Below are 14,731 nucleotides of genomic sequence, written 5' to 3' on the forward strand. Positions count from 1 at the left end.
AAGAAGGACAAAGCAAGACAGTTTTTTATCAGTAAGGCCACTCCTCCACCTCGTGAAGGTCGGTCTTGCCGGATGATTGTGTAGTTTGGCGGGGCAATCTCGTGGTCGAATATAGCGGGTGATAGCCATAGATATATATATATATATAGAATTGAAATGTTGATGCCTTGTTAAAAACCACTGTCTATTGTCGACGTTCCCGCCGGATACCGGGCTTCCTCAAGAGAAATGTCGCTATTAGTTCTTTACTTTGTAGCACTATGTATATATACAAGAACTTGAGTGGTGCTACAAGGTAAACAGAACAAGTATTTAATTTCGAGAGTTTCGATCGGTGGACCGATCTTCATCAGGGTTTACAAGAAAATGCAGTTCGGCCCTGGTAGTGAAGACACCAGACCGGGTGCCCAGTCGCTCTTACATACATCAAACCGAGAGGAACAGATGTGACAGTGATGGATTTTCGGCGCCTTGGCAGATTTACAGCGGCCTTTGGCAGCTGTAAATCAATATATATATATATCTATATATATATATATATATATATATATATATATATATATATATATATATATATATATAGTGCTACATGGTACAGATCTATTATATTTGATGGACCACCTCAGTGCCAGGTTCAGCGTCTTATTTTGAGGCCTGCGTTCAGCTCATTGGACAAAATAAAATTTTAGGAGATCGTAAGTTTTATTGACAGTTCTATAAAAGAAATTCCACGCTTCCTCCCCTCCCCTTTCTTTTGTGAATGATTTCGCGAATACGCTAGAATCCGCACTTTCCTTCCTCGGTGTTAAGGAGTAAGAAAGTGGAAGTTATTTTTTGAAAGTGCTTAATAATGAAAGAATCATGTTCATACACAAGAAACCCCAAACTTTGAAATTATGCACAAAATTGTCTATTTATGTCGAATTTGTTTCTTGTACCTGTTTCCCCATCATTTCGCGAAAGTCAAATGGCGCTCACGTGCGAAGCGTGTTTTTCTATTCAAAATATGTTGCGGAAATACTGTTCATGGCGTATATACGTGTAATTTTATCGTAAGCTTTTGTGATAAATATTTTTCTCGAGCGCCACTGTTGAGACAGTTGGCCACATATCCATATATATATATATATATATATATATATATATATATATATATATATGTATATGCTAGTCACAACTACTAGGCAGAAACCAATCCTGTGCATCTGAGTGCTTGTTCATTCAACCCATACTGCAAGTATTTATAGCTCGGGCATACGTCATGTATACCACACGTAAGCCTATGTTGAGGCTTTACAAAGAACTTGTACCTAATTGTTCTCTTACATTTCGTTCATTAAAGATTTCGTAACTACCATACAAATCCATCTTCGGGAAATAGTTTCGAGAGAAAGTTGACGCTCACATAGGCCTGAGTAGTTGGGTCGCCTCCTTCGCAGTGAAATATCCATGCGCTCACTTTTCTCTTGTACTTCAAGGCTAGCCAAATTCCTTTAGCGACGAATAAATGTTTCATTAGCCGAATATGTCATGCCTAACTTAGTTTAGACAAAAAAACTTTCCTTGTTCAAGGGGTGCTACGGTGAAGAATGACACATAGCTATGCTGCAGCTAGGCACCTGTTTTTCTTCTTTGGGATGGGTTATTAGCTTTGGTGTGTTCTTGAACGTCCATTATTGCATTGGGAAAAGAGCAAGCAATCTCCTGAACGAGCATTCGTATGCGCCGTTCAGTCGTATATCACAGCCCTATAGACTGCGTGCTTATAATTACGATGCTTCAAAGTTGGCCAAAGTGACACACTGATTCGCTTCATATTACGGCCTTGTTAACAGCACTTATTGGGACAGTTAACCTGCTATACAAATGCTTTCTCCGCAGATAGGAAACTCACTCACCAGCTCTAACCACTCTCGTTACGGACGTTAGAGAGTATGAGCGCGGAGCGCGCTTTGGGCAGGCGAGATGAGTGAAGTGAGCCTCCTATGCCTCTACTCTTTGGGAAAACCGATGTACCAGCATAACAGAAAACCAAATTTGGTGCAGCGAGTACCGAAACCTCGCCCATGTCCTACTTCCACGTACTCCATTTGTGAAACGACATCGAATCTGGTTAAAAAAAGGTAATACCATTAATAGTCTAGGGCACTCTCAGTCTTCCCGGTGTTTCTTGTCAAATATCGAGGTCCTGAAAAGTTATTACACTAAAAAACTTACAAGTAAGGAAGATCATGGCAGTACGACTGCTATGTCAGTACGCCATCCGCTATGCCAATCGGCCATCATGAGTAACTGCACAGCAGACGAGGGAACGAACAGGAGCGAGTCTCGAAACGTCGCAACGTCCTGCTCTCAAATGACTGCATATGCCGTAGGTTCAGGACAGAGTATCCTTTTGGGAAAGAAAACAAAAACTGGCTGCAGGAAAGCGATTATAGAAAATAATTGCAGTGGCCTGAGGCTTGTCACACTTTTTTTCTAGAGACACCGTTAGGTGTGAATGAAAACAAGTATGAACGCGGATAAATGTTAGAGAGTATGTGCGGGTGCGACTACAGGAACGTGATTTCCGATGAGGGGGGCTACCCGCGAGTGGGCGTACGGCTCGGAAAATAGTTGGTGAGTATGAGTGATCATCGACATAATATGGTCACCTATGGCACAGGGTATGTAAAGATGGTATTTTCGTGCTGAAAGATCGATGTAACAATATTGGTACCTAAGCGCACAATATCCGCCACCTCAACCATGAGCAGCATGAAGAAGCGCATGGTGTCTCTCACATGGCCGCAAACGGCAATATATTAAACCTTCAGAAACACGAGAAGAGCGAGATGTACACAAAAGCACCTGCTGCCTTTCACAACATTGTGGCATCATATTCAGGTGACAATCGTCTTCCCGTAGCCAGAACAAGCAACTGCTGACAGTTTCACCTTAAGCGGTTTCGTGAGCTCTCTGGATGATAGCCGTAACTTCGCAGCTGCCCGAGAAAATCGAATGTGGGACAGCAGCCACAAACAGTGCGGACGCGCTAGTCTGGACAATGTGGCATTACTCGGCATGGTTGAATTTCGACATGTATACGTTTTGAGCCAGCCAGGTATGTGGTGGCAGCCTTGTGGGCTAATCAGAGCTGATGGACAATGCGACATCTTGGCGAAAATGAATGGTATTCAGGGTAGCGTCCAGGACATTTCGCTTGGTGAAGACTGTCAAAAGGCAATATTTGCGATAAGACCGAATAGTCGGCCTTGGAGGTAAAGCGCCGCAGTCCTCAAGCCGCTTTGCTATCATCACCAGTGAAACAAATATAGGCAATTTGCTACTTGAAATATGTGCTGTGATCTTAAATTGTCATAATTTTCACGTAGTGATGTTTCATTTTCAGGCAGCCTTATCGACTGAGTTGCCAGCGCTGCATGAAAAAAAAACAGGACGTCGTGCAGTGAGTGCAACCAGGAGGGAGCAGCTGCATGGCTCTAATGTTTTTTTTTACGTGTTTACGCCCATTTATGCAGGCGCAATTCAACCTACAATTTAGCAGCATTGAATAAATAGTTCGTCTTTAGCATCTGAGACGAAAGTTGGTCTCATCTTGCGGAAGTCTTGCGTGATTATCTTTCACTATCTGAGCTCGGAAAACACCGTCACGTGCGGATATTGTGTTCTGGAAATAAATTTCAGGCGTACACAACCACTTAAGCTATATGCAATTTGAAGTTATCTCAAGTGTGCTTTTGTTATCTTTTTTATGTTCGGTCCTCCTTGTGTAAACAACATGTCGTTGATCTGCGGTGTTCCCTTACCGTTCCACTATACTGCGCCAAATTTACCCGCCCTTGTGTCTTTACATCGTCTGCTCCGAATTTGTTTTTGCTTTCTGCACGCTCTACAGGACCGTGCAGTTCTTCATGCAGGGATGTCTTTCGGGGGGGGGGGAAGGGGAAGGGGAAGGGGGGGCGCACCAGCTTGACCAGGCACGGGAGGTAGGGGGAAGAGGGAGGGTGCTGAGTCAACACCCTCTAGAGAACTTAAGGCCTTCTGGCTGACCCTCTCCCCTTGAGCTACGTCACGCAGAAGAGGCCAACATAGAAGTTCCGTGCAGTGCGCTGCGAAGCTACTAGTGGCGCACACATGTTGAAAATGAAGCGCGGAAGATACACAATAGTTAACCCCGGCTATTTGGGGAAGACCCAGGCAAGGACGGCGGCGACAACGGCGGCGACAACAATTCCATTAGTTCCAGGAGCCCTGCCGCTCCTTGAATAGCTTCAGGGTTAAACAAAACCCGACATGCTCAGCCATGCTGCCGCATCCTTCCGAACGCACATATTTTTCTAGATGTGACCAGTGCATGCAGGCTCAACACTTGTGCTGTGCTTGCGATTGTATGTACCGCGAGTCTTCATTGCCCCGGAATGTGGAGTGCCATGCCAAGATATACCTAATAAGTGCTGCGTGCCCAATTGCCAAAGCAATTACAAATCGGGGCAGAAAAATCACGTCTACAAGTTTCCGCAAGATGAAGAAGCCCAGAGAGCCTGGATTAGGGCGATACCACGTGCAGACTTCATTGTATCACCGCACTCCAGGGTAAGATGTTCAGAACTTCTTTAAATAGTTACTTTTCAAAAATACGGGAAGAATAATTGCTCAACTACTGAAAGTGTCTTTAAATCAGGAATGTTAGAATAAAATTCAGAACAACTTTTAACTTTCTTCTAGGTTTGCGAACTTCACTTTGTTGAGGCCGACATAGTGCGGGAGATCTCTCACCTAGACGACCTTACAGGGCACACCTTCACTGCACCACTCTCACGCCTGCGTCTCCGCCCAGGCGCAGTCCCATTAAAGTTTCCTCAGTGTCCACCTTCCGAAGCCAAGCACCTCGAGGAAGGATCCTTATTCAAAGCGCATGCGTCTTGAGGCAGCTTCTCTGAAGAAAGCGTGTGAAGCGTCTGCTGAAACATCCGCAAGGAGAAGGAAGCGGATAAGATTCTAAACCTAAAAGACCTAATGCAATTTATAACAAGCAAAATGTCTACGTTCTGAAAGAGGAATTTATTATTCTGCCAAACCAACTTCGTTTAGTCACTGACCTCACGCTTGAACTACTCGTCAGTGATGATTCCTCACAGTTCGACGCTTGCGAGGATGGACACAAATGTGAATTTGTGTTTAGGCACCTTTTGTGGTATAGCACGAATATTTTATTGAAGAACTACTGCTGCAAGGTGAACGAGAACATATTGGATGCCAATGCTAAGGCAAGAAGGAGAAAAGCTGAAATTCTGCGCAATAAGGCAGCTGTTTCCTTGTAAATAGCTGTAGGAATGTTTTATATCCCGTTTCTATACTTACTTGAGTTGTAAATTAGTGCACTGCGGTAATTAATGCGTCGAAAGCGAAATTATTCGTTTAAGCATATTCTAGATGGGAATAAGTACATGTGTCCCCAATAAAATTGTTCATACGCAATTGTGAAGCCAATAGAGTGCGTTACATTCATCATTGCCGCGCCATAAAACCATAGGTACAAAAATAAGGAAGGAAAAGTTTTTATGGATTCAATTTATTTGAAGTAATAGGTATGAAGTGTTGGGTATAATAAATATTTATTACAATGCACAAAAAACGTACATTACAATGACGACAAAGCGTGACGCTATGAAAAGCTGCTGGAATCAATACCTGCACATGTTTTACAAGGCTGTTTTGTATCTGTGCCTCTAAATAAATGCTTTGTAAGGTGCCTGCTGCTCATTCCGTAGTTTCGACTGAAGAAAAAGTGTGGAGTGCTCAATAAAAGCATACGGCTGTTAGGTGAACCAAGCCGCGATCCCGTCATTCAACCCGTATCCCTGAACGTGCCGCTGGCCTCTTCTCCGTGACGTCACTCGCCGCGCACTCAGGCCTTCTTGTCTAGGAGGTGTTGGCTGAGTAGGCAGCATGCTAACAAAAAATTACGGGGTGGGGGGCGGGGAGGGCACATACCCGGTGTGCCACCTCTTGGCTACGCCATGACGCTCATGTGTTGACCGATATTGAATTTACAAACTATAAATTGCTTCAGATGACAACAGGAGCCCCGCAAAATTATGGGGGAAGTAAAAAAAACGAAACTGAGAGAACAGAATAAAATTCAGCGGCAGTCAAGCGGTAAATGTTAAAGAAATCGTTAGGATTAAGCCTCACCTCTTCGAGGATCCAGATCTATCACTTAAAAGGCGCTCAGCATATTGCACACCATTCACGAGCTCACTCGGCACACGTCCTGCCCCTATGAAGAGCCAAGCGCAATTGACGGAGGTCCGAAGCAGATCACTGTAAGTTGTTCGCATATATATAGCGCTGGCTTGAGGAAATCACGCTGGCCGCGGTAGTAAAATGAAGAAAAAAAGAGTCCGACGTACGTTGAAATAACACGGTATATTGCACTGACGCGTCGGCTGGTGGACTAGCCTTTGTCAAAGTAACATGTACATGCCTTTGGGCTTACTTATTATTATCCTTGTTGGTGTACTTTGCGTATTCAACGTCCATCGTACCCTTTCTTCTTCATTATAATATATATATATATATATATATATATATATATTGCCATATACAATACGCTGCACGTAGAGAAAGACGAAGATCTCGCGTATCGTCGAAGAGAGGATGCGGTCCTGGCCTAATCGTTCTGAGTTTGCCTGCAATTAAAGCATCCTCCTTGTTTCCCCAGTTCCTGCTGCTTGTGAGTAGTGACACTGGTGGAGGTGCTGGGTAAATGTTTGGCATGCCTGTCAACAGCCCCATGTTATGCCCAGGACATTTTCCGCGTCTCGACACACGCGTCCACTACGCCAGCCGTCGCCTACTAGGCCTAAACCTTGAATCTAGTCCCTACCACGAAGTCTGCCTGTTACCACGAGTGCCCAAGACATGGCAGTTAGCACTGCACTGGTCACTATTTTGATTCCTCGATCTCCCGTGTGCTTCCATGCTAACGGCTACGGGTATGCAGAAGACTGGCTCGAAGAGTACGAGCGCCTAGCCAAGTATAATGAGTGGCATGCTGGACAGAAGCTATTCAACGTGCATATCTCTCTTGAAGGTGGAGCCCGCACACTTGATTCGTAAATCGCGATGAATCTAGACAAGCTGGGATGAGTTGTATGAGTTCTGCCGCCAGTCCTTCCATACGTTTGGGAGCACCAAGAGGCGGGACCACGCACAGCGTGTTTTCGAATCACGGATTCAAAAGTCGAATGAAACTCTTGCCTTGTTCGCTGAAGACATGGCTCGCCTTTGTCAACGTGCAGACACCGATATGCCCGAACAAAAAAAAAAAAACAGCCACCTCATGTACGGCGTAGAGGAGCACCTGTTTGCTAATCTTGTGTGGTACCCGTCGACAAGTGTCGATGAATATATTAAAGAATCGACAGCCATTGAGTGCGCGTGGAACCTACGCTTTTGCCAGTATAATAACCTGATTAGCAGTGCCCCAGCAAGCGCCGCAGCTGTGATGGTCACAGACAAGGGCTCCTTGCGCTGGCTGATACGGGAAATTGTTCAGGAAGAGATTAAGAAGCTTACTGCCATGCGAAGTGAACGCACAGCTGCGTCGGTCACTGAAGATGTGCGCCAGGAAATGAGGCAAGCAATTTCGGCTCTCGAGTCACATTCCCAGACATGGCAACCCCGCCACGCAGATGTCCGTCAACCGCCACGTCCATTACCGACGCCGCAGTATCACCTGGGAAGATAGGTTGCCACATGTCGAAGTGCAGAAAATGTCGCATTGCCGCCCAACGAGCAACTGATACAGCCGCATGGTTTGACGACACACGAGATTGTTAGAGCTAATGTTACTGTATCAATTGACGGCCATGACAGGACAGTGCTGCTAGACATTGGCGCCAACTTTTCGATCGTAAGTGAAAAACTGGCGGACAGACTTCGCAAATTGAAAATGAAGTGGTTAGGGCGGTAGCTTACAGTTGCTGGAGGCGAGCTACTGACCTCGATTGGCAAGTGTACTGCAAGGGTCGACATAGGATATTCATCATTTCTCGTAAATTGTGTATTCTTCCCAACTGTTGCAAAAATATAATCTGAGGTATGGACTTCTTAAGCGAGTACGGCACAGTCATCAACATACCAGAAGCTATACTAACCTTTTCTGGGGACGAAAGTGCAGAAATACCACGCAAGTTTTTGCGCATCATAGACGACGTCACCGTACCACAGTTATCTTGCCGTCTTGTATGCGTCAGGTGCGACACAGAGTGCGATAGGCAAGGCCTTGCCGAGCGGATAATTGCGCTTTTGCTCACTCGAGGTGTTGCCATACCCAGAAGTCTCATAAACACTCTAAAAACAAAGAGTTCCGGGCACTCTCTTTCATGGAGTAGCTGCTTGTCCCATATTTCACTCTCTTTTCAAGAGTAGATTGACCCTCTTTGAGAGAGAGTAGGTCAACTCCTCCTGACAGAGTTTTGTTACTCCTCCGCAAGGGATTGCTGGTACTCTTCCGCAGAATGCTAATACTCTTCCCACAGGGAGTGCTAGTACTCTTCCGCAGAGTGCTAATACTCTCCCCGCAGCGGTAACAGTACTTCGCCAGACCGACTACTTCTACTCCCCCAAACAGAGTGTTTGTACTCCTCAAAACAGAGTGCTAGTACTCCTCCCAATACCCTCTTAGCCAAGTCCTGGCTAGAATCCACGCATGCAGGCAGGAAATCAGATCAAATTACGGCCGCTGATATACCGTACTCTAGGGCGGCTCCCCAGAGACTGCGGCCCAATTCCAAGCGGCCTTCAGAATAGGCGTGAGGAAAGTTATGCAGGATTTTAAAGTAATTTTTTCTGTCTATATCCTGCCTACTATGAGGCGTGATGCTCTGAAGGCGGTCTATGCGTATGCGTCCCCAATGCCACTGCGGAGAAAAAAAAATTCACAATCATCTTAGCAAATTCCACAATCAGGAGTCTCATAACCTAATTAGAACACAATTGTCAAGGAAGCCACATACTTATGAAGAATCACAACACTCTGTACATCATGGGGATTAGAACCCGCGAACACTTGCATCTATACAATTCAAAAGCACACATCCTGACCATTACACCACAGCGCCACCACGCGCAGTTGTGTTCTTTTCGATGTTATATATACCAAATGTATTTGAGGAATCGGCTGCGGTGGGTGGAGTTTCTCTGCAATGTGCTGTGCTGTTGAGTGCTGGAACACGTTTGCGTTTGCATCATTTCCATTCCTTGCTACGACTAACGAAGGAAGACAACGTAGACGACAACGTGAGAACTAGTCACGGCTGGTCGTCACCGCAGGAAAATAACAAATGTGCCGTTCAGCTCACGATCGAGTGCTTCTCAAGTCCTTGCATTATATGTTCTCCCAAAATACGCGGATACAAAGTATCGCGCCAACCATCCACGTATGTGAATTTAATTCGCACGTATACTGGTGAGATTCATAATACAAAAAAGAGGTGAGGAATGCAGACAGGACACAAGAGTAGAGAAGTGGACAACACTAACGCCTTGCGTCCTGCTTTGTGTCCTGTCTGCACGCCCCACCTCTTTTTTGCATTAAGGCGTTCGTGTTGTCCACTTCTCTACTGTTGTGTCCTGTCTGCACGCCTCACCTATTTCTTGCATTATGAATCCTCACCAACTAGCTCAGCTTTCTGTCGTTCTATACTGGTGAGCATTTGTTTATTTTTTTCGCCAGTTCCATTCGTATATGGTCAACTGCGACGCCAGTACCAGGTATTTCGACGTGCCTAACGCTGCCGTGTAGGCGTTCTTTTCAAGTGCATTAGTTTAGAGTTTGGTTCAGTCGGCTGTAAGCTGTTGTCCTGCACTAGCAGCGGATCTTTAGCGTTTCGAAGCACATGTATTCCAGCATTTGGAGACTGCTCATGCCGATAGCCGCTTCACATGCATCGGCACCCATGCTTAAGTTACTAATGTCTCCCCTTGTTACGCGTGCACTGCTCGTATCCTGTGGCACTGCTCGTTCTAAAAGCTTCGAAGACCATCTACAGTCATGCGTGTGTTCAATATGTATGCACAGGATGGACTAGCCGGCAATTTGGTTTAACATTTTGGGAGAATAAACAGCACAACACAAGGACGACGGAAAACCATGGACCACACCACGAAGCGCTGGTGTGGTTGATGCTTTTTTTCGTCCTTGTGTTTGCGCTGTTTCTTCTTCCACGATAAATGCACACCACAGGTACGCGAAAGTTTAGGACATGGGAGGTTAACTTTGTTTTCCCCGTTTCCTCAAAGTGTCAATGGCACAGTGCGTTGCCCCGAATTGTGCACGGTTACCCCCATATTCAGAAATGCATCTTAACTTGAAGCCCATGCTTGACTTGATATAAAAGACGCAAATGGTGAACGCACCAAAAGAAACGCAGTGAGCGTCTTGGGGGCCGTTCGCACCAGGCTTCGTTCATATCAAGTCAATCATGAGCTCTGTATTAGGATGCATTTCTTAATACAGGGGTTAGTCATCTGCTTCTCACGGAAAATGTCGAAGAAACGCCCACCCAAAGCAGGCACATTCGTAAATTTAACTAGGCAATACGAAGCTCCATAGAAAAAAAGAGTGGTGTTAAAAGCTTCCAGTATTTTCCTTTACACCAAACTGGTTGCGCTGTCGTGGCTTCAATGTACACAGATAATGCAGCGTTAGCTAAAAAGCATGAATTTCCGAACTCCATGCCAAAATAAGCTTGTAAAATTCTTTAGGTGCTAGAATCTAGGGTTTGTTGCGATCCTTGAAAACCATTTAGTTCTAAAATGCCATTTTCAAGGTATTGAAAACCCTTGAATCTTTAGAAGTACTGGAAAGTCCTTAAATTTGTAGACTTGGCTAGACTTAGCAGACATTGCAAAGCGTTTTTTTTTTTCTTTCTGTGACACTCTCAAACATGTCACATAGAATTGTCTGTGGAGGTAATAGATGGAAAGCGACATCCTTAAAGTTGAAATTACAAAGGAGCTGCAGATACCAGCTTTAGGCACTTGGAACCGGCGACAAATGTACTTGGAGGAGCAGAAGCAGGAAGCTCAACAGTTGAGGCATTCGAGGAGAAGCCGTGAACAGTAAATCAAGATCTACAGACACAATAAAAAGAAATTAGAAATGACTATTGCTTATTTCATGGTGAAAAGCTGAGGCAACAGACGACATCACATCCACTGTCAAATAAAACAGTATTCAAAAACTGCAAATGTTGCAGGTCCAAGCAGTTACCTTTGCTACTTCACAAAAACTTTGAGCGCTTTCTTGAAATGCCTCCTTGTGTGTGGGTTTAGTGATGGGCGGTGAAAGGCAAATTAGCAGTCTTTCAAATGTTTGAAATCAGTGAAATGCAATTTGTTTTGTTTTATTTTGTTTGCATTAAAGTTAACGATGTTGTTGAACAAGCTATTGCCTGTCCAAGCTACTAAACACACCGCATGAGGTCCTTGAAGTTACTGGGTCGGGGCCTCGAAAGTCCTTGAAAATCATTGAATTTTTTTTTAATATTGCTACGGACCCAGCAGAACAACTGTCATGGAGTAAAAACCTTGGCTGAACAGGGACTTATACACAGAGCACAGGAAGACTTGAATACTGTAGTAGGCATGGACGGCCCTGAAATGTGTGCCACATCTGCTCGTCTGCCTTATGTTTCTGCACTGACTGTCATATTTTTATTAGAAGTGCAATTTGTGTTCTACTCTCCAATAAACGCAACATTACCAACTCGAGTGTGAGACAGGTCTTCAGCCAATGCACAACTCTTTCTGTAAAGTCCAGTCAGCTCCGGCATTTGCCCAGCATTGTATACAAGATTTGTCAAACTGGTTTAGGAGAATATGAGCAGTATATTCGTAAATTAGCTGTTTATTTGTATGCACAAGTTCAGGCCCTCAGTTTGGTTGCATGACAAATTTCAATACCTCAACTGATACAAGAAAAAAGTTTAATACAGTTTAACAAATTCCAAACAGTAATAATCATCACAACAATCTAATGACATGCATTTCTTTTGGTACGTACACAGCCCATGTCTTGGAACTGTATGAATTCAACTATACATCACAAGTACTGTGTCCTGTCCACTATTTTTCACAAGTGTAAAACTATCACAGGAATTCAACAAATATCAGTGATTAGTGACATACATGTAGCAACTCTCTTGTAGATGCTTAATACAAACATGTGAGCACACAGAAAGCTCGCACTGGGCCTACATGGAAATACCACTGCTTCAGTACTAATTAGCATGTGTAAAACCAACCAAGCAGTTCTTTAATGAATATTACAGTGCTTAGAGAAATACATTTTATAACTGGCTTATACAAGGTTTATAGAAACACAAGAACATACACAAAGATAGCGGTGCACCAACATAGAAGTGCGGCCATCTGAGCACTAGTATTTGCAGGTGTAAGCTCAAGAGAACAGTTCATTATAGTGACGCACATTTCGTAACTGCCTTATACAAGCTTAGTGCAAGCATGTGAATGCGAAAAAAAATAACAAAAAGCTTGCTCTATGCATACACAAACGGACCAACACAACTGGTAAACACTGCTTTGAAGACACATGCGATTGTGGCAAAACGCAGTGCTGTGCCAGTTGAAACTTCCATCCACAAGCGTTTTGAGCAATGCTTAAACCACATACAATAAAGCGATAAGAGACTGCGTCCTATGGCACCTATCTTAATTCAAATTTCTTGAATATAGGGCTCTCTTGCAAACTGACCTGATCGTACACCTGCTACATGCATACAATGCACTCAGATATGAGTAACTGGCAATAATAGTTATAAAAGGCGTTTAGAAACTTGGTAGTGTGATCAAGATGTATGACTAGAAAAGTTCTGTCCCCCTAGTATTACTTCAAAAGGTGTAAGTACGACACATGTTCTTTTTTTCTAACTTTTGCATTAATGAACACCCAGGAACCTCAAGCTCACAAAAAAGGATACTGCTGTGTTAATGGTGTTATTAGTTTTTTGTGAAAGCTTTCTTACAGAAAAGTTGTGGTCTCGTTTCTGGAGGTGGAGCTGTATCATGCAAAATAACATGGAAAGTGGTCACATGGAAGCATGACACTGTCATAATGTTCCTTTCTGTTGACTCTCTTGCCCTAAAAGTTGCTGCTCACTGTGGCCAGCGATGCAGCAGCAGTGTCTGTGTAATTTTCATCACACTTTTGTCCTGTGCCATCTGCAGTACATCTAATTCTTCAGTTCTTGTCTATTAACTGTCATGCTTAAAACTGAATTCTACACACCTTTGTAGGAAGCTGTCTTTAAATGAATGAAGAATGTACCTCAAATTTTAAATGAAAATGCTTATCTACATTGTTCAATGCTTCAACACCATGAAAAAATGACTAAAAATGTCACAAATGTTCCACTCATCACAATTATAGCCTTTGTGAAATTTTCAGGAGGTTGCTGTTTGCCAAGCAGTGTGGAAATTTTTCTTTCTTGAGCACGACACTCTGAACTCGTCCTAGGGTTTGTCCAAATGCAGAGGGATATGTCAGGTCATTTATGTAATAAATCATGAGGCACAAAGGGAGAGCCTTTGCCAAGGATGAATCCTGGAGCTCAATAATCTCATCTGGTTTCCCACAACAGAGTGCTTTCGTAGACATTCACCAGAAAAAGTTGGACCAGGAACTGCTGCATGTTTGTCAGAAAAGTCTTCCTGAAATCGATCTCAAATGAACATGGATACACTCTACACACATGAAATTGTCACTTTATTATAGACTGAGCCACAACTTTATTTACTGTACATTTGTTTGAGAGAACAGCCATTAGAATTTCATAGTCATGTTCTGTATGTCCTGGTAAGCCATGCATTTTAGTGCAATTCAGGTAAAGTGTGTTTCAAGAAATTTATTCCAATGTGATTGGAGATATATATATGTCTTTGCAGAACTACTTTAGCAATGGCTGTAGGCATGGCAGAATAAGTTAGCTTTGCAACTAGAACAATAAGTACCCACACGGACATCTTTCTAACCACAACATACACAAGTGAACATTCTCCTATTATGGGAGCCCATATTACTGGCAGCAAATCTATATTCATTGTAATATAAGCAAGAAAATGATGTTGGTAATTTCTATGGTGTGATGACGTTTGGCTAATTTCACATGCAAAACCAAAACTAAGGGATACTGGCTGTGCCCTTTTGTAGTGCCAAGCGCAACATCACTGCTACACTTGCCTTCTCAGGCAAGGAGGAGCAGTATTGTTATGGTCAAGAGATGACCTTTCTTGTTTTGTTGTTGTCTCTGTTGCACTTGCCAAAATAGCTTTCACATACTGATCCAGAAATGGAAGGGAAACCAGTCGCACAAGGCATTACCAAAGAATGCATAAACACTTTTTGGTAATCACTCCCTGTGGCACTTCAGTTTCTGTTTCCTATGGAAAATTAGCCATACAAATCAGCAGCATTAGCTTCCGCAAACCCTAAAACAGATATGAATTTTCTTCTGAATGGCATTCAATGATTGACTCTTGCTTCATTGTGCCTGTGCTCTAAATAAAATGTCATAGTTTACTTTGATGTTCTGTGTAGTACGCAACCCAGGCCCATTTTCAGATTCCTGTGGCTGTTACAAAAATGCTTTGCCAAAAATGCATAAGTACCTCATCTTCTGTATACTACAAGATCTCCCAC

General features: G+C 43.6%; 1 protein-coding gene across 9 annotated transcripts in view; it reads left to right on the plus strand.

The window, feature by feature from the left end:
- LOC135910455 (uncharacterized transporter YutK-like) overlaps positions 1 to 14,731 on the plus strand; it is a 365,908-nt gene that overhangs the window by 261,518 nt on the left and 89,659 nt on the right. For 2 of the 9 annotated variants that reach the window (XM_065442490.1, XM_065442492.1), the window contains one exon: positions 3,392 to 3,596. The exons of the other annotated variants lie outside the window; for them this stretch is intronic. In XM_065442490.1, coding sequence (XP_065298562.1) covers positions 3,392 to 3,408 — 17 coding nt within the window. In that variant the 3' untranslated portion in view covers positions 3,409 to 3,596. Of the gene's footprint in view, positions 1 to 3,391; positions 3,597 to 14,731 lie in introns of those variants that run through there. 9 annotated transcript variants of the gene reach the window in all.

The sequence above is a fragment of the Dermacentor albipictus genome, chromosome 8 (genome assembly GCF_038994185.2).
Source record: "Dermacentor albipictus isolate Rhodes 1998 colony chromosome 8, USDA_Dalb.pri_finalv2, whole genome shotgun sequence".
Lineage (NCBI taxonomy): Eukaryota > Metazoa > Arthropoda > Arachnida > Ixodida > Ixodidae > Dermacentor > Dermacentor albipictus.